Source organism: Crotalus tigris, unplaced genomic scaffold, assembly GCF_016545835.1.
Source record: "Crotalus tigris isolate CLP2741 ecotype Arizona unplaced genomic scaffold, ASM1654583v1 scf7180000017536.10889498, whole genome shotgun sequence".
Taxonomy (NCBI): Eukaryota; Metazoa; Chordata; class Lepidosauria; order Squamata; family Viperidae; genus Crotalus; species Crotalus tigris.
Window position 1 is genome coordinate 7,647,172 of NW_024096460.1, and position 27,167 is coordinate 7,674,338.

Below are 27,167 nucleotides of genomic sequence, written 5' to 3' on the forward strand. Positions count from 1 at the left end.
ACAGCCTGGTAGTGGGCTGTGGCCTGGGGATTGGGGTCCCCTGGTCTAGATAATATCTATCTTGCAGGACCCCAGAGGGTTGGAAACTGGATGAAACAATTGGACTACTATAAACTTCTTCAGGAAAGAGCACATGCATCCTTTCCTTAAAAAGCAGATACTACTGTCTGGACCCAACTCCCCACCAGCTGCTAGAATACTTTCTCTCCAGAATTAGTTTAACATACCCTTATTTGCTTCTTAATAACTATATTCTCTCTCCTGTTAAAATGTGAAAATATGTCAGCTTTTGCATGGCTCAGTCAGAAGATTACCTAAAGCTTCAGAAGATTTTTTCTTTTCCTAGGCATTAGTGATCCATTTTGAGCAGTGTCAGCCACACAAGTGTTTTCAGACTAATGTAGCAGAACAGATTCTACACCTGTGTTATAATTTTGATTATATTGCTAGAGTAGAAAGAGCACATTCTTTTTTTTCTTCACTTTCATCCGTTTCTCCTCCACGCAATGTGTTTTGTTTACATTTTGGTGCTTAATCAAGAACAAAAATGGCAGAAACAGGATGAAAATCAAAATTTCATTTTGTGTGTGTGCGTGTGTGTGTTTTGGAGCAATTGTCTATCAGGTATTGATGTATCATAATTAACTTTGTCTTTTCATCTTTAGAGGATAATGATTTATAGATGAGACTTAGAAAACATGTATTTTATAAGCATATAAGAATATTGCTCCTATGACTGCTACTTTATGGAAAAATACTAAATTGCCAAACCATACTAATGGAAACAGTAACTTAATGAGATTGATTGGTTAATTTATAACTTGCCCAATTGTACAGACTTTATGGAGCTATACTGTATCGGTAGTCTTCAATTTACCACCACAATTGGGACCAGAAATTTAGTCATTAAAGTTGTAGGTCAAGGCATCCATGTGACTGGACCCATTTTTATGTCATCTTTTATGGCGGTTGTAAAGTGAATCCATTATTCTGAATGAGTGTTTTTGATGTTTTTTAGCAAAAAACAACAACAACACCCACAATTCATATGGTCATGTGACCATGAGAATCTGCAACCGGTCATAAATGCAAACAGTTGCCAAGTGCCTGAAATGCTTTCACATGACCGTGAAGATATGTGTGACATTTTACGATGGCTGGATGTACTTTATTGGGGCATAAAGCACCGATTCTGAGGCTATTGTATAAAATGACTGGGTTTAAGTTGAGGACTAATTATATCTGATTATGAATTTTTTTATGAAGTTTCTTTTGTATGTGCCATCCTCATGATGAGAAATAATATGCCAACATGAAGCGACTATGATATACTACTTTATTATATACCATTACTTTATACTATATCTCATAGTATTTCTTAGTCATGGTTTAATATGCTATATGGACTAAGAAACAATATTGTGCAACATATTGTACATACAAATTATGGTTTGCTTTTACTTAAGAGTGATGCATGAATCCAGCAATTGTTCAACTCAGTATGGCAGCTTTGCATCTTAATACTTTTTTATTAGTGGAATAAAATTTTGTTGAATAGTGATAAATATGTATAATTATACTTCTTTCAAAAATAATGAACTAGATGAAAAGGAAGTATTTTTTAAAAAAAATTACCTAGTTTTTAATTTAGTAATAATTAAACTGGTAATTTAACAGATTCAGATATAATATTCTGAGGCCGTTTTTTAAAAAGAAAAATGTCTGACTAAGAATGCTTATCAAAATATAGTCCAAGAAAAGAAAGAATCAAAATAGAAGAGAAATAGATATATTAGTTTTAGCATACTACGAGATAATTTTTAAATGTACCTAAATGATTCTTGATTCCTCTATAGCAGGGGTGTCAAACTCAATTTCACTGAGGGCCGTGTCAGCATTGCGGTTGCCCTGGGGGGGGCAGGTGAGTGTGGATGGAGTGGGTGTGGCTACTGGTTGAGTGTGGCCAGTTCTACATCATTCGCGTCAAGGGTGCCTGTGGGGGCCTGGGTAGGAGTGGGACAGATCTGAGGGTCTCTGGCAGAAGCGGGTGGGACTGGGGCAAGTGCCAAGGCATGGTCCACCGGGGCAAGTGCCAAGATGGCCACCACAAAATTGTACATTGGCTCCCAGCTGGCCTGCGCCAGGGCCAAGGCAGCGAGGGCCGTTCCCTCACTGTTTCCAGGATGGCTTCGTGGGCCACATGAAATCACTTCGCAGGCCGCATCTGGGCCCCAGGCCTTGTGTTTGACATGTCTGCTCTATAGGAAGAGTTTTCTTCAAGATACTTTGAAGTGCCATATATTTTCAGTTTCTAAACTTTATTAATTAATATTGAACTGTATTAGGAGTAATTAAGTTTATTATTTCTGCCCTAATGTGGGCTCCTCTTTACCCTATTTGTTGTTATATAAACAAGATAGATCATTCAGAAAGAATCTTGGAGTCTGCCCTTTATGATTGCAATGCTTTCAGATAATGTCACAGAGTTATATTAATTATACCTTTTAAAAAGTCAGTATAGTTTACCAAGACTTTAACTGGTATGTTTGAACAATCTTCTGATGAAACTTTTGAAAGCAGAAGTTTTGGCACTTTCGCTCCGTTATATTGATCTTTAAAAAGAGAGGGAGAGGCTATTTGAAAACCATGTTCTCTGTTACTACTGACCTTGTCAGCTTTTTCTTCCTCCTCTCCTTAGTAGCAGAATGGATGCTTTGCTGACTCTGGATAGGTTGAGGAGGCACTTGGGAATTCAGATCTACTGAAGCAGCAGTGAGGAAGAGGTAGAAATGTGATCTACTCTTGCTACTATTCCCCTCACTTGTTGCAGCCTTGCTTTGGGCTCAGGACTTCCGTTTTCTCATCATGGTGGTGAAGGGGATCTGAAAGCTTTAATGTGAGGGACCAGGAAGTTACACTTAATATTATGTTGCTGAATAATAAGATTTATTCTTGTAGAAAGTAAAAAAAAAAATTTGGAAGGTTTTATCTAATTATACTCTTTTTGATGAACTACGCATAAATTATACAGAAAGATAAAAGCATTTGACAACTAGAATTTTCAAAGCACTGTTCATCAGCTATTGATTCTTAACAATGAAGATTTGTGGCTTTATGAGACAAATATGTTTTTGCTTTATATGTAAATAGAATTGTTGATTATCTTTTCATGATATTATAGTAAGGAGAAATGAATTCATCCAAAAAGGTTCTTGTTTTTATCAGATTCTACATATGCTAATTTCCTTGATTGACTCTGAAGTATCTGCACATAATTCTGTATACTTAATAGTGGTAAAATTGCACATATTTTAAAATTATTGCTATTACACCTATTTTCCTGGCAGTTTTAGATTTATAGCTAATTGGAATGTCAAACTTATAAAGGCACTAAAGTCTTAAATGTGTAATTATGTAATTTTCTTTTGATCTTTCAGAGTCTTTTTGCGAGCAATTAATCAGTATGCAGATATGCTAAACAAAAAATTTCTTGATCAAACCAGCTTTGAGCTACAGGTAAAACATACACCGAATATTGTCTTATTATTTCTAAAAGTCCTTCTCAATATATGTTTCTGTAGTCCTCTTTTTTAAGATTTTCATTGAATGTGCTATTTATATTTGGAAAAGATATGTATATAATTATTTATAATAGACTCTGTATTTACAGATATATAGAGTTTATATAGATTTTAGACATAATGACAATCTGTATTTTAGTTATCCATATTATTTAAGTTCTTTTTATAATAATGTTATTAAAAATTATTACAGTAATATAAGATAATACAGATTAAAAGAGAAAGAAGATGCAAAAAAGCAAGGAAGAAAAAAGTAGAAAAATAATCCCCCTTAAAAAAACAATTCCCCACTTTTTTCGTAAGAAGTATAAAAAATTTCACTATCTCCTCTTCATCGCATACCTCATCTCTTATTTACGGTTACCAATAAGTAACATCTTCACCAATAATCTGTTGGGATTTCTTTATTTTAATCAAGCAAAGATAAGGTCACTTTTTTATATAATTTGTTCAGATACTTTATTGAATAATTTTTGCAAAGCCAAATTTTGCTCAAAAAACAAACTTAAAACATCATCTTCAACCTTGTGTGCTATATGATTTTTTTTCCTCAATATTCAATAGAACAATAAAGAACACCTCTTTTCTTTTGGGAGGCTCTCAATCTATATTTAAGAAGATTTTTAAAGGTTTTCACTTTAAGTACAATATAAATAGATATTCATTCCTTTTTTGTTTTACTTGATTTCAGTATTAGACAAGTACGTTTCTTTAATCAATATTTATTTATTTGTTAAATTTATTTGCCTCCCATCTTGCTGTGGAGCTATTCTATGTGATTTAAATGAAGAAATGAACAGAAGTTTAAACAAAACAGAAGTTGATAACAAAAGATGGACAGGTAGAGAACAGAGAGCAAACTGGGGTAGAATCTACCATCAATCTAGCAGCCATCTCCAACATGGAACTCCCCAATGCAGCAATACACAAAAATTTTGTTAATAAATATTTAATAGCTTGATGTTTTCTTGACATTAATATACATAATATAAATTATATCTTTGCTAACTTACCTTTATCATTATATTTCAGTATTAAAATGTTGACATTTTTGTATTTTTTGCCATTTCCAGCTTTGGAACAACTATTTTCATCTTGCTGTTGCTTTTCTTACCCAAGAGTCATTACAACTGGAGAATTTTTCAAGTGCTAAAAGATGCAAAATACTTAACAAGTAAGTTATATGTCAAATAAAAACCATGAATAACTTTGTTAACATAATATTATTTGAGATGCTCAGAAAACTTAAGACAGGTTGACAAGTAATCATAGTATGATGAAAGGTTAGATTTGAAACTGTGATTCAAGTATTATCATATTTTTAGCATCAAGTTAGGGTCCAAAATTAAAATATAAAGCAAACATTTACCTTACGTCATATTAATGGAGTTAAAATGCTTCAAAATTACATTAGAAAACACCATTTTTAATCCTCTATTTTTTCTGTTCATTTTAATCTCATCTTAACAGTTTACATTACTATAATATTAAAGATCTTGTAGCATGAAGATGATGAAACCTGTGTGATGGCTACATAAACTCCTTGATTAGAGGAAAACAATATATTTATCGTTGATTGAAAACCCTTTATAAAGGTTTTGCATAAAAGAGAAAAAGAAGTATTTATTATTTGGGGGTTGATATTAGAAAAAAACTTTGACAATAGAAAAAAGGGAACTTTTGTTACCATAAAGCAAAAGATAATTTTGTAATTGTACTTATATTTGCTGCAAATATATTTACTGCTTTTACTCTTTTATTATTTTATGTTAGTTTTTATCTTCTTTGTAAAACTTGCAACAAAAATTATATAATGAAAGATCTTGTAGCTAATTTTGAGATAAATTTTAATGTGAAATACATGAATAAATCTTAGACCTTTGTCATACCTTTGCTTTTTTTGTAGCTTTAGAGGAGTAGTTTACAGATTTTATGTAAAATTTCATAGTTTCAAAACTCATATATAAATTACAGTGGATTGAAATTAAAGATTTATTTATTTATTTTATCAAATTTTTAAATTGTTATTTTTCCTCACATTTGTACTTTGGGTGATGTACAAATAAATATTTGAACTATTATATAAAATTTTAAAAGAATCAAGTGATGTTAAAAATGAATTTAAAAAATGGTGAGAGGGCTTTCAGGGCAGTAATCTCCTCTATGGTTGCGTGTTTCTCCATGAACCCCAAGCAAGCCCACAGAGAGGGGGCCCATCTCACTCCCAGGAAGAGAATGTCCACAGACACAGTACATTTTTCCATTCATAATAGGATTTTGTGAATGCAAAGATTTTTGATATAGCAAAGTCTATATTCATACTGTGTTGCATATTATTTTCACTGTCTCCCTTCCTCTCTCTGTCCCTCTTCTCTTCATAGATTTTTAGGGTGGTTGTAAATAATAGAATTATACTCCCCTTCTTTTTTCTTTTAGAAGTGAACAACATGGAACTTCATCTATGTTTAATCTATTCTTTCAGTCCAGCCCTCTCAATCCTGCCCCCACAAAGAGTTGTTGTTGTTAAAAAGATAGGAGATATGTGCCTCTCTGAATTACACATAATAAAATTGAGATTAGATAGATAATGATAGATAGATAGATAGATAGATAGATAGATAGATAGATAGATAGATAGATAATGGATGGCCAGACAGACAAGTTTTGGAATCCAAACAATATTTCTGTCACTAAAGAGTACCAAACATGTTAAATAAACACATACTTATGAATTTGAAGAGAACAATCAGTTTGTAGCATATAAGCATATAGAATAGAATAGAATAGAATAGAATAGAATAGAATAGAATAGAATAGAATAGAATAACAGAGTTGGAAGGGACCTTGAAGGTCTTCTAGTTCAATCCCCTGCTCAGGTAGGAAACCCTATACCATTTCAGACAAGTGGCTGTTCAATCTCTTCTTAAAAACTTCCAGTGTTGGAGCATTCACAACTTCTGGAGACAAGTTGTACCACTGATGAATTGTTCTAACTGTTAGAAAATTTCTTCTTAGTTCTAGGTTGCTTCTCTCCTTGATTAGTATCCATCCATGGTTGAAACAATAAAAGTTTTTATACTAGTGATGCCAATCTGCCAGCATCAGAGATACGAACATGCTATTATTATACATGTTTGCATAATGTCTTGTTCATAATTCATTACGAACTTCCATATTGACATTGATGCAGCTCATTACAGCTTTAGAGAGGTAAAAATCTAACCCAATGAGATATTAATAATTGGAACTGAACTAGTGTTTTCTGTGATGGAGGTAGTCTTCCCCTAAGCTTAAATCAGTGTGATTATTAAATGGAATGATGTAGCAAAGTCTTTGTAACTCCACAAGCACTATTTGTTTTTGTTTATCCAAAAGCTCAGGATGTGTAGAACCGAATTTACAACTTCTTTTGGTCACCTTCTGCATTAAAAGCTTTACTTATTCACACGTTTATGAAGCTCAGATTTTAACCAACCTGTATTTCGGTTCCAGGACACTTGAAGTAGGAAGCCCACTGTGGAGTACCTCATTTGGTTTACTGGCTCTAAAATACAAGTTCCCATTCACTGTTATACTTTCTAACAAGCCTTGGCAAGCCCCAGCTTAGTCTGGTAACTTTTCCTGGCATATTTTTATTTTATTTTATTTTATTTTTATTACCTCAAGCAATTCTCATGGGAACAAACTTTTTTGAAAGAGAATGAATTGACTCTTTCCAGAGGCTTCAATTCTGCTATATTTCCACATTCCACATAACCAAAACTTTTTGAGAATAACCCCCCCTATGGGTCTCATGTGTTCATGTCTTTATACAAATTGCACAAAATAGACACACAGATATTCAGAAAGACAAATGGACAGTCACACACCAAACAAGTAACTAGTTTCGGTGTTCTCTGCTCTGTCACTGATTTCTGAAGATTGGATCAAGAAAATACAAGCATGTAAATGCCTTGTAGAATGTGAGAATATAGTTCCATAATGTTTTTCTTAGATTTTTGTTTGAGCAAAAGGTAAATAGATAATTTTGAAAATAACATACTATTTTAAATTAACAAGACTTATGCTTAGAGTGCTTAAGTAGATTAAAAATGCAATATTCTTTTGGATAAAAGAGACAAATAAACTGTATTATTTCTCTCATTAACCTTCCAGATTACACATCAATTTCTACCCAAACCTAGAATATAGGAGGACATTCAAAGTACTTATCCTCATATCCAGTACCTGTTTTATTTAGAGAACTCTCCTAGGCTCTCAATCACAGATGGCAACCTTCATTTCCTGCCAATTGCTAAGATGACAGCTTAGCAGCATGCTGTTTTCCTTCCTTATTTCTTTTCTAAACTAAACATAAAAGGTTTCCTCAGTATATTTTACCACATAGCTTTAATCACTAAATCGAGATTCAGTGGGAAAATTTTATTTTACTAAGTAACAAACAAGTAGACAACACAGAAGCTAAAAATCATTTTCAATTTCGAATACAAGATGCATAATAATTTCTAACAACACATGTTTAGCTGTTTTTATATTCAAAGTTGCAAATTCTAGTTGAATTGCTTATTGAGCTAGAAACCAAGTTGAACATGGGAAATGCAGGGAAGTGCTGAGTGGGAGAACTCTAATCATGGTGGCAGTTGATGGTGAAATCCCTCCAAATTTCTGCCCAGAGTCATTTGACAATGAGATGGGTGACATATAAATGTAATAAATACATAAATAAATCAATAGAGTCAAGACCTTTTATCCTCTCAGGAAATCAGGGTGCTTTCTTCTGATTTGTCCCCTTCCAACACATAAATACCAATGCTTAAGTTGATATATTCAGCCATCTTATAATCATAGGCCAGTGGTGGCGAACCTATGGCATGGGTGTCAGAGGCGGCACTCAGAGCCCTCTCTGTGGGCACACCCACTAGGTCACCCCAGTCCCAGGCCTTCAGCTGGGTTTTATAAAACCTTTTCGCTTTAGGCCTCCGCCACCATGTGCAAAAAAAAAAAAAAAGGTTCAATCAATCAATTTCAACTTCTTGCGGGGGAAAAAAAAGATCTTGCAAAGTTGGAATTGATTGATTAAACGTTTTAGTCCCACCCAGTCTGCTGTTACCACCGCAGCCAGGCCCACCCAATCGGCCATACCCACCCGGCACCCAACGATGCATAAGTGGGTTTTGGGTTGCAGTTTGGGCACTCAGTCTCTAAAAGGTTCGCCATCACTGTCATAGGCTAATATATGTTGCTATATCTGTTTTTTACTGGTAGAGTATTAATCTCTATATTTTCTTCCTGTTATTGTAATTTCTTAAATTAGGCCCTATTCTTCTAACAAGATCTAAGCTTCCACTAAATTTAAAAATTCCTGAACTAGTGTTCTTTATATAATATAAATATGCCAATTATAGCAGTTGACCTTACCTGGTTGGTATTCTAGCAAAACTAGCTTCTCTGTATTTAAAGTATTCCACTTGGTTGCTTCCAATTCCTTTCTCTCTTCCTAGAGACTTACAATAAGGATGTCTGGGTCTCATCATTGTGCCATGGAGTCCAACTAATTTGGCTTTTGGGTGCACTTCCAATCCTCTCTATTGCTATGCTTTATCTTCCCTGTTGCCCTGTCTGGATTTCTTATGATGAATTTTTCAAAGAGAATGATTCCCACTGCCCTGACTTTCCCAGCCAATTGAAAACAATTGGCAGGTGTGTTTATGTGGGCATAAAAATAAAATCAGGTCCATAAATTATAGTAAAGAGTCTACAGCAAAGAGAATATGCACAGAAAGTGCTTATAGCTGAGAAAATATGGCTAGATTCAGTTTGAAAATTAAAATGTTTTGTCTTGTTCTAGTTTAGTTCTGATTTCTTCCTATGTTTCTGGTTCAAGTTCAGGATCATGATCCATGTGTTTGACCGGAATTAGTTTAATTCAAGCTTATGCCATAAAATGTATATTATTTAGATTGCAGTGTTGTCTTCTAAAATCAAACAGAACAAATTATTTGGTTTAATCTGAATTGTTTATAGTATTCTAATTACCTTCAAATTGTTGCATTTAGGTTATATAAACTTCCAAAATTATTTCGTTTATAAACATTTCCAGCCCAGTGCAAAAATTAGAGAAGACCAGGATAATAAGATGTCACGCAATACCTCAATAAACAAATAAGTGGTTATTTGTTTGAAAGTGATAAATGAGTGATTATTTGATAAATAATTGAGTATTTGCAAATGATTATAATGGCAACTAAGAATAAAAAGGTATTGAAAGCAAATATGTATAAGCAATGAATTAAGAAATCAATTGTATGGAAATCAATAAAAACATGTGAATAAAACAAAGTTTATATATGCTTATATATGCTTATGGTGAAAATACCTATACTACATCACTATGATTTAAATTATCACTATATTCAATATCAAGTGCTCTTATTGAATTAAAATTAAAATTAAATTTCAAAGTTTTATTTTATTTTGATTTTTTTTCTCTTTATAACCATAAAATGCCAAGATGTATTATAGGAAATGTTTTAGATTCTGTTTGTATAAAATATAAATGTTAGCATCATAAATCTTTATTATATCGATTGATTTGTACAAAAAATATTTGAAACATAAAATCAGAGTTATCAAAGTGCAAATGAGGAATAGTTCTCATTGAAAAATAGTTCTGTATTTTTTCTCCTATAAGAGATTGACCCATTTCTCACAGAATGCTGTCTGTCTGTCATAAGCGGCATGGTATCCTAGTGATGAAGATGCTCATCTCCCACTTGGAAGGTTGAGAGTTCAATTCTAGATAGCAGCAGATGTTTCTCTCCTAGGGCAAAAAGAAAAAAATATCTGCTGTAAATTCCATATGGCAGACATGTCAAACACAAGGCCCGGGGGCCAGATGCGGCCTGCGAAGTGGTTTCATGTGGCCTGCGAAGCCATCCTGGAAACAGTGAGGGAACGGCCCCCCGCTGCCTTGGCCCTGGCCTAGGCTGGCCGGGAGCCAATGTACAATTTTATCGTGGCCATCTATGTTGAAACGCATTCAGTCTTAGCTCCACAAGGCTGTCTAGAAACAGTGAGGAACCAGCCCCTGCCGTGTCGGCCCCACCCCCTGGGTGCATGCTGGGGGGGGTAATCCTTTGTGAGGAATGAAGGAATGGACCATGCCTTGGTGCTTGCCCCGGTCCTACCACCTTCTGCCAGAGACCCTCAGATCTGTCCCACTCCTGCCCAGGCCCCCACAGGCATGACCTGGGTGGTCATGCCCACCCAGTAGGCCACACCCACTCCATTCACACCCACCCAGTAGGCTGCACCCACCCTGGCCACACCCACCTGCCCCCCCCGAGGGCAACCGCAATGCTGATGCGGCCCTCAATGAAATTGAGTTTGACACCCCTGCCATATGGCATCAGGAAGGGCATCCAGCCAATAAATGTTCAACTCCATCCAATCCAACTATACTTGGAATTAAGGGATTACAGGATTGCAAAAAGGGAGGTTTTTAAAAAATTTATCACATTTCTAACTGCCCATCTTTCTGAAATAGGGACTCTGAGGAGTATACAACCCACAGATGAACCATTTTGATGGTTACTTGATTCAAGTGTGTGCTTAAAGTAAGATATCCTAGAGCTTTCCAGAATATCAGAAGTAAGGGGGAATAGTGTCATTGTTTGGGACGATCACAAAGAATGCCTTGTCAGAGCAAAGTGAGTCCTAATATAACCCAGTGCTACACTGTAGGGCTTTGCAGGTGATAACCAGCACTTTGAATTAGACCCAGAACCTAACAATCAATGCAACAACCCACCCATTATGTCTTAATTTTCTGGTTTGACAAACCAAGGCTACCATGCCTTTTTTAAACAAACATAATTAAAGTAAAGTAGGCCTAGAATATAATTTGTTTTGTTTTTCGTTGATTTAGTATAAATGTCTTGCTTAGTCATTATTATCAGTAACCATGTTTTCCTATAGCATTGGTGGTTAAGTTATCAAAAAAAGAGGTGTGATATATACTTCATATTAATACATGGGGTTTAGAGAATACATAAGCTATAATGTACAGATCATCTGCTGTAGATCGGGATCCCAACTCTTGGGCCATGGACCAGTACCGAGCCGCAGCATGCCAGCAACTGGTCCATACAAACAAGCAAAGCCCCATCTGTGAGATGCAGACAGCATATAAAACCATGCACTCTCTGGTCTATGAAAAAACATTTCTCCACAGAACCGGTCCCTGGTGCCCAAAAGGTTGAGGACCTCTGCTGTAGATAACAATATGCTGAATGATCTTATTCAGAGATTTCATGTAAATGCTGAACCTCTTGAGGGATAAGATAGGTTTCTACAATGTATAAATTTAGCCATATCATGATATCTGATGATAAACTATTTTCATTCTGAATTTTTAGCCCAGGAAATTAAATCAAATGCCCTTAAATTAATGAAAAAAGGCACTTTTGATAAAAGTTTATGATTTAGCTGTTGTTTTTCAATTTTTTGATCAATATTTTTATGCTAATCTCACTACAATATTTATAATCTTATTTCCCCAAAAGCATAGATATCTTCTAGGACAGGAGTCCCCAACCTATGGTGTGCAGCCTGGGACCGGGCTGTGGGCTGTTGGTCAGCAGACTGTGGAAAGGGTTGGCCGGTGTACACACACATGGGTGCACATTCCCCCCACACGTCCTAGCGCCTGTGGCCCCATTTGCGCATGTGTATGGGTGCAAACAGGGATGCTAGTGTGGGACGGGTGTCCGCAGCCCATTTGCACCTGTGCAGTTAGCCTGGGTGGTTTGCGTGGCCCATTTGCGCATGTGCAAACGGGCTGCTAGCCACATTGAGGGTTGCACGGCTGTTCGTGCATGTGGATGGGGCCAGCACATGCCACATGCACGAACATGTCTGCTAGTGCCTCACCACTATGTGTGGCCCCATGTGCGTGCGTGTGCGTGCACACACCAATTTTGAAGCTGTTCTCCTTCCCTCCGGCCCTCGAGCCCAGAAAGGTTGGACACCTCTGTTCTAGGAGACATAATCTGCTTTTCATTTTCTAATGATTCCCGAAACATTTTAAAAACCATTGTGTAGTTTTTCAACATTACCCATTACCTTTACTCATCTGAAACTCAAGATCTATATTTTGAAACTCTTTGTCCAAATTATTTTTTCCAATTTTGAATGTCATTCCCCCAACAAACCAGACTTGGTTGTTTTACACCAGTGTTTTGTCAGGAGCAGTTCTAAACTAGATCACAAAGTAGCAATTACAAATTGTTCCCTTACCCACATATTATGCCCAGATTATCTCTTGGGCATAATTGCCCCTAGTTTAAGAACTAGTGTTCTAGATGTCATCTGTTTGTTTAAGGTTGTGGGTAGTCAGCCATCATGTAGTCTGAGACAACCAAAAGCTGAACACAGAGGATGTGTTCAGGAGTCACCTGAATCAAATTTCCGCTTCATATGAATTATAGTCCTGGACATTCAGATATTTTTGCTTTAGAGAAATATTTAACTTTTCTCACTAATAAATGAATAAGTATATTTTTTGACATTTTTAAATTGTTTTTAGGACTTGTGAAGGGAATTTATCAAGTTTTAGGTTATATTTATGCAGAAATATTGAACTTTCAAAAGGGTTCACAAACTTTTAAATGCCATTGTATATCCATCTTTTTAAAAAAATGCAACCTGTAATACTCTATTTTTGTTTATTTTCTGTTAGCTTTCCAGACACCATACATTCAATTTCATTGTACTATATCAGCAGATGTCATGATTGTTTTTTAAAAAATAATTTCATAATTAATGTGATTGGATGTTCTTGATTCCTGCTATTTATTGTTTGCCATTTTCTACATTTCATGAATGCTAAAATAAGCTAAATATAATATATTCCTAAGGGTATTGAATCTATTTTATTCAGATATCGGAGGCTGAGAATTGAAAAATACTTTAATTAATCTACACAGCCACCTTAGATTCACAAGGGATAATTATGCAAAATGCCAGTGAAAATCCCACAGATGCAATGTGAAATACAGATGTTAAAGTGGGAGCTAGGATGCAAGGAGTTTGAAGTTTTCTTGATTTATTATTTAAATATGATTTAAATAATAAATTCTTTCAGTATGATTTATGAATGTCAATGAATTGTTTGCTTACATTTTTCCTGTTCTTAACAGTGGAAATATTACTTAGCAAATTGAAATAGTAAATGCTACTATTTTTGATAGGAACTTAGTTAAAGTATTAAAAGAATTTTAATAAAACACTTTGCACTTTCTCTAGGTATGGTGATATGAGAAGACAAATTGGTTTTGAGATTCGTGATATGTGGTATAATCTGGGTAAGAATCCCAATATTTGATCCTTAGATATCCTGCTTGTGTGAATTTATGCTTGATTTGCAAATTTTGTGGACATATATTTGCATATTTATTTCTATATTACTCTGTAACACAATGATGTAATTGACATATTGAAAATATACTTAAAATAGTTTTTTACTGTTATGGCTTGGGCAGAAAAATAATTGCAGAGATTTCAGATGTGATAATTAGTTTATATCCATTAATAAATTACCATTCCTGAAATTTATTCATTAGTACATAGGGTGAACAGTTCTTTTGAAAGTAGGAGATTGCAGTCTAATATTAATTTTGGCTTTGTTTTTAAGTATTTAAATATAATTGTTCTTTATTAATCTTTGTTGCTTCGAGCTCGTTGGCATCTTTAGGTCTAGTGAATGACCATACCATTGTGCTGCCCTTCTACAGGTATTTATTCAAACCCCCCCCCCCCAAACAAGTCCTGGATAACACTGGTGCAGCCCTTTATAAGAGGTGAAGTTGCCTCCTCACCAACTAGTAGTCTAGTTGACCGGCATTGTGCTTGTCTTCTCTCTGTTCTATGTGTCTCCATCACCTCATCGCTAATGGGGAACAGCTGCTCCTGGTCCCTGCCTTGAGACTCCTAGCCAACTTGCTGCAGCTATAGCTCATCTCACTCAACTTCACTCTCACTCATCCAATTGACCCAGCTGAGACTGCTCAGTCAGGTTGGCATTCTCCGAGTCCTGATTCTAACCAACACTTGGCTCCGTGCTTTCCCCTGCTGACTCAAACTCATCCTTCTCCTTCTGAACTTGTGTCTGGAAAGGCATCTGGAGGCAGAACCATGGCAGCCATTTATAAATATTATAGAAAGCACATAATAGTTAAAAGAGGCAATTTTTAAATTATTTTATGGATTTAGATGGAAAGGCTTTATACTAAAATATAATGTTCTTTATTTTTTTTACTCACTACCTTCTATAACATGAGTATATCTCTAAAAGAACAGTGAATCCTGTGCAGAAATAGGAAACCTGGTTTCTTCTAGATATTTTGAAATACAACTCTTACCAACTTCAGTAGTTTAGACTGGAATTTGTTGCCTAAAATACACAGAGAACTATCTGCCCCCTGGACATACCTCTTATCAGTTAAGAGGATGGCCCTCTTGTGGCTTCACACACAAGCTGTTAATAGGCTGAAAAAGTTTTCACTTTTAGTAACTAAGAAATAAATAGAACTCTAACAGTGAAAGTTGTACAGGTTGTGATTTTTTGTAACTTGAGTTTATTCTCTTCAATAAATCCTATTAAATCCATGGAGAGCCTTTTTTTCTGTTGAAATGGCCTGCCAAGAGCTTGATAGTTTTGTTTATAACTCAGGACAATAGTTTTTTAATCTGATGAAGTGAATTCTGGCCTACAACATTTATATCTTGTTAAATCTGCACATTTTTGTACTTTTCCTGTAATACATAGCATTGATATTTTTCCAGAAATTATTATTTGTAACATATAATGCAATGATCTACAGAAACGTATGATTAAAGCTAAAATTGATGTATGGAGCAATTTTGCAAGAATAGGATAGGATAGAATACGATAGGATAGAACAGGACAGAATAGAATGCTTTATTGGCTAAGTGAGATTGGACATACAGGATATTTTTCTCTGCTGCATAAGCTTTCAGTGTACATACCATCAATGTAATATAATCAGTGTACATACAGATATAAGCAGCATGTACATGCAAACAAGAAGTCTGCATACAAACAATAAGGTAATATAATCATAAGATAGCAAAAGGAGAAGGTAGTGGAAAAGATGAGAAGGATAATAGTAATACAGTCATATACATAGATAAATATTCTTAGACATAAGACATTGCTGTGGGAATTAGGTGTTCAGCAGAGTGATGGCACAAGAGAGAGAAAATGTCCCTGTATCCAGTTGTTTTGGCATGCAGCGCTCAATAGCAGCATCCTGAGGGAAGGAACTGAAACAATTTATGTCCAGGATATGACGGGCCTGCAGATATTTTCTGAGCCCTCTTTCTGACCCTCTGAGTACAAGATGGAACAAAACACAATTCATCGTATTGTTAATAAAATAGTTTATAATATGTTTAAAATATTTAGTCATATTTATTGCAATTTTATTGTGGCCTTTCCTTACAGTCTTTGCTTTGTGAAGTAATTAACATTAGATCATGACAATTGCCACCATCAAATGTCAGTGCAAATATTGTACATTGAAGTAGCTATAAAGGAGAATATTTGTAGCTCAGGTTTGAAATGAGGGGTCCTTGGTGCTCTCTGCACTTGCTTGTTTTCTTGCAATGAAACGTCTGCTAGAAAACAAGCAAGCTCAGAGAGGACCATTGAAATATCTGAAATCTATAAAGATATTGTAAACATAACTATTTGATTTTTAAAATTGATGTTCACTTAAACCTTGGTTGACTCATATCTGTTATATTTTTAAAGTACCATAGTGGAAAAGTATTGAAAATAAAACATCAAATTTATGAATAAGAGAAGGAAGGAAGGAAGGAAGGAAGGAAGGAAGGAAGGAAGGAAGGAAGGAAGGATTAAAACACAATTCCTAATGTTAAATTGTTTGTTTTATGGAACAACGTGCTTTCAGTTCTCTGTTCCCAGAGTTATTAAAAAGTCTAGTTGGTAATCTATCAGGATTTCCTGATTCTGGATTGGTTGAATTTATATTTGAGGTTTTATCCAATTATAAGCTTTTAGTTATTCAAAATGCTGAACCTCTCTAAGCTGCACTGGTGGAGTAGGAGTTCTGTAATTGCTCTGTGATTTACTTGAAGTGTAGAATACAGCAGGATTTTAATGTCATTCATTCCTTTTTAATTATATTATGTCAGTAAATACTGAATTTGGGATGTCTGGTGTCTTCTCTTTTCTATAATAATTTCTCTTCAGTTTTATTCAGAAACCTTTTGGCAGAACAGCACGAGATTTTGTAAATGTCCTTCCACTCACTTCAGCTTGGCATTTTTCAAAGGCAATCTCTATTCATTGTAAGACTATTGCCCTTCATAAAGTTTGCTCTCAGCATTGCTTTTTATGAAAAATATGTCTTGGATGAGTGCTGAAAGGTTTAAATATTTAAAAGGTTAGATGCTGCTATTGTTATTTTAAATTGGAATCAGATTATTTCTTGTGATCTTGAACAATTGTTATTTGGATTGTTATTATTTTGGTTTTAATTCTTGTATACCATCCAGAGTCATTGTTATAAGACAAGTGGTAATAGAAACTGCATATACAAACCCGTCAAATGTCTAATAACATCATCAAATGTCTAATAACATCATCTGTAAGTCTATTATGCCCTCATGGGTTTCTAGCTTAATTTTATAGTCAGATTATTACTCTTCTTCAACCATAACTTCAGTTTCCAAAGTGTTGGCCTAATAGATTTGACATAATATCAAGTTGATAATATTATATAAATCTATTTTTCAGTCAGTCACTTTCTGAAAAATAGTTACTGAAAGATAGTTGAATAATCCTAGTAAAGTAATCGATAAGAAGAGGGCTGTGAAGCTAAATATTTACATTTGATCCATGACGACCCTGCCTGAATACTGTCAAACTCCTCATAATTAATAAGTTGGAAAAGGACATTCTAGAAGAAATTTAAAATTCACAGCCACTATAAGTAATTGCATATTACTGCTGGTTGCAGAAGATTGAGTGTTAAATTTGCCGCTGTGCCTGTCATTTTTTTTAAAAGTGTGTAGGAGGAATGTGAATATAAAATTAGTTGTTTTTAGGCTGTGCCAGGCTGCTGAGAATAGAGGAATAGTCTAGCATTGACTGTATATAAATTTTAGTGCAAATTATTGAATGGTGGTATCTATGTAGCCTTGGAGCCTAACGATATATCTCATCTGAACATGTCCACGATTAATAAGGTACAGTGTTATAAACTGACACTAGAGTACTGTAAAAGACAAGGAGGAATTTATCTTACTGTCACAATTGAATGACTGTGCCTAAGGACTATAGATAAGAACTATACTCCAAAATGATGTTTTTCAAGTCTTTTGGATTTTTTAGTCTCCCATAACTAAGATCAATAGGCATATTTGCAATGTATATAGATGTGTGTGGGTGTGATGGATTTATTTATTTATTTATCCATACTTTTCCTAACTAGCATTATTTTCATTACAAGCAGTATACTATTATTGAACATAGTAAAATAAAAACAGTGGAATAATTCATTAAAAACCTATATTCAGAATTATATTTGGGAGTTGTTGGTAGTCAGGAGTCACACAAATTTAATAAACAAATAAAAATAATTCTTACAAATTCTAAAACATTGCACAAGAGGACCAGAGCAGATCAGAATTAAGTTTTTGTTTAAACCAAAGCTCCCCATAACTAATCAGAAAGATAATATCTCTCAAGTTAGCATGTGACCACTCTCCAGCACTCCCAGTAGATAAACAGGCATTTATGGTAGAAGATGCACCCTCCAACACTTAAACCAAGAAGGATGGTGTGTGTTTTTTTTTTACATATTATGCCTTTCAGCTTACCAAGTAGTAGTAAAGGTATTTCCAACATACAGTACATGGGAAATAAGGCTAAAAATGATGACGATTTGTTTAGTTTTATTTACATGAATATTTATAAGCCAGTCCTCTTACAATCTGTGAGTCTGGCTGTGATGTCACAAAACAGGCTTATCTACCATTTTTGCTAAATGCACAGGAAAAGAATCAGTCCTTGAATTGCATCCAGAAGCTTACTGGGAGACTGTATAACTGCAAAGTAGTGATATTACCTGGATGCGCTGAGGCACATCCATTACTTCTTGTGCAGCTGAATGCTGCAGTTTGCAGATGGTCTTCAAGAGCAGCCCCACGTAGATCACATTGCAAAAATCCAACCAGGCGCTGACTAAGGCATGAGTAACTGTGAATAGATATTCCTAATTCAGAAACAGGTGTAATTGATCCATAAGACAAAAGTTTTATAAAGGTCCTTCTAGCCACAACTGCCACCTGCTTTCCAACAGGACCTGCAACTTAGGAGAAACTCCAGATTAAGCATAAGATTCAGTAGGGAAGTATCGTCCTATCTAGAGCCAAGGACGAAAAATTATCAGAAATGGATATGAGAGACAGAGTGGGCAAAACTCAAAACCGCTAAGTCTTGCCAAGTTGAACCAGACCCCCTTCAAGCTTCCCATGGCCTTCCAACGTTGGGACAGAATTGAGATAACATCACCTGCAGCATACTATGATACTTAATCTCATGTCAGTGAATGATTTCTCCCAGTGGCTTTATGTAAAAGCAAAATAGAATGAGGGAGAGATGCATTAAAAATGCATCTGCCAGATGCATGAAAAAATATTACTGCACAGGTATTGGGTTCTGAATTTTTTTAAATAATTAGCAGTAGAGTAGAGTGAAAATGTCAACTGCCATAGAAAATTATTTCATTTTAATATTTAGATTAAGGTAAGATATCTGGCATGTATGAACACATACAGTGCCCATTGATGTGCAGAGGTAATTAATTGCAGAATTGCAATTTATGAATTTAAATTACTGCGTTTTTATTCATAAAGAAAGCCACAATGTAGTAATGATGATATAAATTGAATATCTCTGACTTCTGTCAGAATAAGGGTAAATTATAAACTGATAAAGTGGCATTTGTGCTCCTGCCTATTATTGCAGAGAGGAGGAACTACAATAATAATAATAAACCAATAATAAAACCAAAATAGTCACTTCTTCCAAATGAACTCTCCACTGCCAGCATTCCTAGAAAATTATTTCCCTCAGCATCCAGTAAAGTAGTGTCCCTTTCAACATTCACAAATCCCTTAAAACCTGACTATGTTATCTGGCATGGGGGTCCCAAGGAACTTGGGAGATTTTGTGATAGTTTCCTTACTGGGTTAGTATCATCCTCTCCTGTTTTGTGTGTCTTTTAATAGTTATTTTTAGTGTGATTGTTTTATATATTTATAATTTTTAATCAAGTGCTATATGCTACCATACATTAACCAAAGAGAGAAGCATCCTAGAACTAAGGAGAAACTTCCTAGACAGTTAGAACAATTAACCAGTGGAACAACCTGCCTCCAGAAGCTGCCAGTGCTCCAACACTGGAAGTTTTTAAGAAGAGATTGGACAGTCATTTGTCTGAAATGATATAGGGCTGTGATGGCGAACCTTTTAGAGACCGAGTGGCTAAAACCCGTCCTGCCCCTGCCCCACCCTGCCATGTACCCTTCCCCACCCATCCCTACCCTGCCCCCCAACCCACCCACCCTCAGGGCCACTCAGCACCTCCAGTGCCTGCCACAGATTGCCCAGGCGGCCCAGCAGCGCCATGGCAGCTAGGCCTTGCAGCATCAACTCCATGCGACAGGGCGCGAAAGCGGAATCTTGACCCCGACAGGTTGCCATATCCTTGGCTGCACTGCTCCTTATGGGTGACTCTCCTGCAGGGGGGCTGCTGGTTAGGAGGGGGCTGTGAGGGGAGGCAGGCCTGGGGCAATGGCGTGTATGCCCACACGTGCCATAGGTTCGCCACTACTGGTATAGGGTTTCCTGCCTGAGGAGGGGGCTGAACTAGATGACCTCCAAGGTCCCTTCCAACTTTATCATCATCATTATGATAGATAGATAGATAGATAGATAGATAGATAGATAGATAGATAGATAGATAGATAGATAGATAGATAGAGTTATAAAACTCTAATTCCTGTAATTTTTAACTGGGATAAATGGTATACCATAAGGCAAAAGATTAAGGTCTTTCAAATGGGCTAACTGACAGAATTAAAAAGGAGAATCCAGGAGAAATTTACTGCTGTGAAATTGAAATTTGGTAAATGTTGTAAAACATTTATGATATAAACATCATAAAACAGTTTGTAACATAATACAACATATCATAAATAATTCCTATGCTAATATTTGTGTTGTACAGTTGAACATAAGCTATTTTCAACATGGGCAGATAACATTTCCCAAATGTATCCCAGTGAAGGCAATACATTAGAAGCTCTGTCACTACTGTTTAAGACATTGAGGAATCTGGTAAGGAAATATCTCTGAAAGAATGACCCAAAGGGTGACAGGTTGTCTAGTAAATAAATAAAACTACTAAGGGTAATTCCTGCTTAAGCCCACAGGCTTTCAAAAGCTATCTTTCATTTTGCACATCATAGTGGAAATAACCATATCCCAGTAGACATACATGTCTTTAGAGTCAAGGTCATTCAATGCCTCTTAGATGGAGGAAAAATTTGCTACTCTCATTACCCAAGTCCTATTACTGGTCTAACGTCTTTGTAGACCAGTGGTTCTCAACCTTTTTAATGCCGCGACCCCCCCCCAACAGGTTGTAAGTCGAGGACTACTCAACCGGTCGTAAGTCGAGGACTACTCAACTGGTGCAGCACCGTTTGCAGAATGGGACTTTTGTCGGGCTCAGCAGGGCAGAGACAGCCTGGACAATTCCTATTGGCTTTTGAAAGCCAATAGAATTAGACTCTATTCAGAGAATCTATTCTATTGGCTTTCAAAAGCCATAGAATAAAAGGGAGTAGCACAGCTAAGGAGAAGGGGGAAAAAATGGCGGACTGCGTTGTTTGGCGACCCCCGTGAAATGGTCGTTCGACCTCAAATGGGGTCCCGACCCACAGGTTGAGAACCACTGTTGTAGACTCATGTAATTATGTCTGCTAAAATCCTTGATTAAGTTAACACTTCTGTGATAATACCTATGTCTCTATGCTGTTGCTGAAAACAACTACATACCCACATTTTAAAAAAGGAGATCTTGGCCAATATATTGTTTTTCAATTTACTAGTTTATCTCCCTCTACTATTTACTATTTTAACTCTTACCCAGGAAGAACCTAGTTAAATTTGAAACATTAGGACTTTGACACCGATGTTCAATGAGATTTTTTTTTTTTTTTACAAAATTCCTGTTTGGTATGCCATGGATCTATTTGGAAGACAATTCTCTCATGCAAAATACTTAGTAAGCATCTTTAGTTCATCTCATGGGAGAGCCTTTACTTTTGCCCAATATAATATTTTGCTTTTGTCTGTTTTAGAAGATTTCAGATTGATCCAGTCCAGAATCAAAACAAAAATTTTGTTCATCATCCATGGTAGAAATGAAAAGTTTCACAAGGGTTCTGGTTTGCCCTTGTACATCACATGGTCCATTGAACTGATAAATCATTTTCTGACTCATAATCACACAAGATAGAAAAAAAGATTACATATTTCCTCTTAGGTTATACCTGAGTAAAAAACTTTTTTGTGTGTTTTGTCCTCTGACCTTAAATTAGATTTTAAAAAATAATAACAAATAATTTAATTCTTTATTAATTTCCTATTTTTCCTTGACTATATTGAAATTATTATTTTTGTCTTTTATTACAAATAAATTTTAATTTAGATGCCAAGAAAATACAGTAAGCATCATATATGTATATATACTGTATTATTTCTCACATTGGATTCCAAGTGTTCAATTCCATCAAATGAGGGATTATGGGCATATGTATCCCCAGTTATTCATAGATTGCAGAAATTTAACTGTTGTCAGCAAGAGCTTTTTTATGATTGAAAAAATATTTTTCTATTTTTGGAATCATGATATATTTTAACAAAATGCATAGAAGTAGAATCTACAATCAAATTTTTGTAAGATTCTAATCATGCCATTCTCTTTCCCTTATCTCTTCTTTTGCCTGTTTACTCAAGATATCTTCTCTTATGATTAGGGGACTGGAAGCTAAAACATATAAGGAATGGTTGCTGGAATTGGGTATGTCTAGTTTAATGAAGAGAAGGACGAGGGGGGACATGATAGCAGTGTTCCAATATTTCAGGGGCTGCCACAAAGAAGAGGGAGTCAAACTATTTTCCAAAGCACCTGAAGGCAGTAGAAGAAGCAATGAATGGAAACTAACCAAAGAAGCAGCCTAAAACTAAGGAGAAACTTCCTGACAGTTAGAACAATTAGCCAGTGGAACAACCTGCCTCCAGAAGCGGTGAATGCTCCAACACTGGAAGTTTTTTTTTATGAGCATATAAAGCTTGAATAATTTTTTATTTGCTATTCAGAGTTTGTAGTAATGCTAAATGTTGACTATACTGTTTGCCTGAGCATGTAATATCTATGTTTATAATATACATTTATTTCAGCACTGTTCCAAGAATAAATCAGTTTGTCTGGTTATAAGAAATATAAAACATATAAATATTCTTCTCAAAATAAATTAAAATCCTGAAAAACATTATTATCTTCTTGGCAAACAATTTGAAACAGACAGCCATTCCAAATAAAAGGATAAAGAAAACCAGAAACACAGTATTGGTCTATAAAACCTGATTAGGTTCTGATTAGAACTTGGGTAAGAGTAACAAAACTTTATTTAAATAATTATTTTATTTGGGAGCTGCCTAGAGTTGTCAGAAGATATAAATGTTTTAAATAAATAAATGAATATATTTTCAAAGTCACTATATCCGAAGGAGAGGAGTGATGTATAATAGAATTTTGCAATTTAAAGAATTATAAAAGACATATGAGGGTCACAATACTGATGGATAGCTTTAAGCTGTATCCTCTTCTAATAGAAAGTATGGTCCACCATTGATAAAAAATATAATTTCTGAAATGTTTTGCCCAATAACAGATCAATTTGCACAGGCAGTTTCTTATTAATGAACAACTTATGTATATATTAGCAAGATAGAGCAGGTAGAATGCATTTGAAAATATATGTGTGATTGTGGAGCTTACTTGTGAACAAAAACATCTGGTGGGAAAAAAAGGAGCAAGAGTTGGGATTTTGTAAAGAGACCAAGGGCTAAATTTACATTTCCAGAGGAATCTGGGAGGTAAATCAGATATGGATTATATCTATAGCTAAATCTCCTTCCTGGTTAGAATATGTTTTTTATCTACAGCCTGAACATAATTGGTTCTTGCTATAATGTTTGAAGTGCAAAATAATGGTGAGACTGGTAAACTGATCATGTAAATAGTCTTCAGGAAGAAGGGAAATATTTTAATTTGATTATACACATTCTAATTTTTTCCAATTACCCATTCTGTTTTACTATTCATTGTAGACCATTTTTGTACATTATATTAGCAATAGCACTTAGACTTATATACCAGTTCACAGTGCTTTACAGCCTTCTCTAAGCGGTTTACAGAGTCAGCATATTGCCCCCAACAAACTGGGTCCTCGTTTTACTGACCTCAAAAGGATGGGAGGATTCAAACTGCCAAATTGCTAGCAATCAGCAGTCACTTAATTCTTACCTCCAATAGCAACCCTGTTGTCCCTACCCCAGCATCTATGCAGAATTAATGGAAAGATCAGGTCTGAAATAATGCATACAATTATTCTTTTTTAATGATAGATCATGTAAGAAAGAAGAACAAAAACTATTCTTACAATATATTTGCTCATTTTGTTCTGTGATCAAAAAATGTATCTTCTAGGGAAAAACATTCAATTGTATTTTAATTTTTTTAGCTATAAAAATGGCCTAATCTCATGCTCTATTATACATTAACTAGTTGAGATTCATCCTTTTGTGTGGAAGTCCTGTTCATAATCACAGGCTGTAATTGTCATACATAATAAATACATATACATAGACTAGAATTGGCATATTTACTATGCTTGAAAGTATTATTTTTTTCTTACATTCAGGTTTTTTTCTCTGAACAGGTCAGCATAAAATCAAGTTCATTCCTGAGATGGTGGGGCCCATGTTAGAAATGACTTTGATTCCGGAAACTGAACTTAGAAAAGCTACAATTCCCATATTCTTTGATATGATGCAGTGTGAGTTTCATTCTACCAGAAGTTTTCAGATGGTAAGAATTGTTTTCTTTACAAAATGTGTTTGCTTTAATCAAGATGAATGTGAAAAACATGTTTAATATCGCTTGTTTAAAATAGACCTGCACAACTTGTAAATCCACAGTTGGATCTAGTAAACTCAATTTTGCTATGGAATTTTACTCCAGGGTTTTTTTGGGGAGGAGAGAGATAATATCATTGCCTCCCTACCCATGAATATCATGAAATTCAAGAGGGGATTGTTACTTCTGGGCAGGCCTGCTTTGACTGAGGGCTTTCAGACTCAGTTTTGTGCTTCTTCTGTTTTTCCAACTAGGAAAACAGCATTTGGAACACCTGAAGTCATGGTTTATAGGCAGTGGTGGGATTCAGCTGGTTCGCACCGGTTTGGTAGAACCGATAGCTATTTTTTTATTGACTTCAGTGAACCAGCTGATGCCCTAGCCCTTTTTTACAAGGCCCAGAATGGACTGCTGGAAGTATGTGGACGCCACTTCCGGAAGTCCGTTCTGCGCTGGGGAGGCATCCCAGGCCCAGAACGGCCCACCAGAAGTGCATGGATGCCACTTTCAGAAGTCCATTCCGAGCCTCAGAGGCCTGGGGGAGGCCTCCCGGCCCAGAACGGCCCCCTGGAGATGCATGGAAGTCACTTCTGGAAGTCAGAAACAGCCTTGAGATGGCTGTTTCTGAAAGGAACAGAGTGTTTAAAAGGTTAAGTGAGCTCTCTGGAGACTCTGAGAACTTAATTGTATAGAATAGCAATAGTATTTAAACTTATATACCACTTCACAGTGCTTTATAGCCCTTTCTATGTGGTTTACAGAGTCAGCATATTGCCCCCAACAATTTGGGTCCTCATTTGACTAACCTCGGAAGGATGGAAGGCTGAGTCAACTTGAGCCGGTCAGGATTGAACTCCTGTCAATGGACAAAATTAGTGTGAAATGAAAATGCATAGTACCCTGAATTGTCTTAGTCTAATAAAGTCACTAAAAAGGCTCCTTCTCTGAAGAACAGCTTTAACAGAGTTGGGATGGTTGGAGATTGTGTTTAATCTATTCTTGAAAGAAATGGGTTCTATTTATGCTGGCCAGAAAGCTGTTTTGGTGTATCAGTGCAGGATGCTGGATAAATGTTTCTTCTCTAAAACTGTAACTTTCCCCCCTTCAGATTCATCCTATCTTCAGTATCTTCTGTCAGGTTAAAATGATATAATCTCATTAATGATTTCTAAATATATAATGTATGAAATGACTGCTTCTTATTGTTTTACTTTGGTTTATAATTTTAGCAATACTGTCCGTTTTGTGTTTGTATACTTTTCATCTTTGAACTCTCTAGTAGTAAAGAAAATTTGAAAGAACAGCTGTGACATGGCCTAACATGTTTGTTTTTCTTTGGGATAATGTCATTTGAACAAATCATGGCCATGTGGTGATAGGAACCGATGTCATACTTGGGAAGGTCATACAGTCTGTGAACATAAAAATATGCTAGATAGATTCATAAATAATATTGGGCTTCCTTTTCTTAAGTATTTCTATTCTGTAAATAAAACATTAAGCACATCATTTTAGAGCTGTATTATTTTAAAAATAATTTACAAGAAATTTGATTTCTTTAATTCATGATTTTATGTTTAGTTTCTCTTAGGTTTTGCACATCTAAAATTTGCCTAGATTAAATAATTAGCAATTATGTTCTATATATAGATTGAAATAACTGTGAATTTTAATTGAATTAATGTTAAAAGGTTGTATGCTTGTTGTTCCAATGAAAAATGGCTCTTCTGTATTTGCATGGTTCACTTTGTGAAATTAATATAGATTGAATACTCTTGTTCAAAATTATAATTTAGTTTTACAATACAAACCAAATTATAACTTCAAGTATAGTACAGATCAAAATTTAAAGACCTAAATGCAAGATTTTACAGAAGAAACACATTTATTTCTTTCTAATTATTTATTTACTAAATTTGTTTGCCAGCCATCTTACCACAAAGTGACTCTGGGTGGCTTACAGTGTTAAAAAGAATAAAGCAATACAAAATACAACAATACAAAAACATGTATACAACAAGAATAAAACACTATAAAAATACAAATTATCAGCTATAACTAAAAGATGGGAAGGGAGGGGGTAGGATAAGTGGGGAAGGAGGGAGAAATGAGATCTGTTTTGAATTTATCAAGCACCTCCAATTTCTGACGCTCCCTCATTGGAACCCCAGCTGACTGGCAGAGCTAGGTCCTCAAGCTGTTGCGGAAGGTCAGGAGGATGGGAGCCAACCTCACTCTATGGGGCAAGATGTTCTAAAGGGCA

At 35.3% G+C, this 27,167-nt stretch overlaps 1 protein-coding gene across 3 annotated transcripts in view; it reads left to right on the top strand.

Moving 5' to 3' along the window:
- DOCK1 (dedicator of cytokinesis 1) overlaps positions 1-27,167 on the top strand; it is a 450,137-nt gene that overhangs the window by 316,376 nt on the left and 106,594 nt on the right. For all 3 annotated transcript variants that reach the window (XM_039345121.1, XM_039344947.1, XM_039345028.1), the window contains 4 exons: positions 3,438-3,516; positions 4,655-4,755; positions 13,887-13,945; positions 24,708-24,856. In XM_039345121.1, coding sequence (XP_039201055.1) covers positions 3,438-3,516; positions 4,655-4,755; positions 13,887-13,945; positions 24,708-24,856 — 388 coding nt within the window. The remainder of the gene's footprint in view (positions 1-3,437; positions 3,517-4,654; positions 4,756-13,886; positions 13,946-24,707; positions 24,857-27,167) is intronic.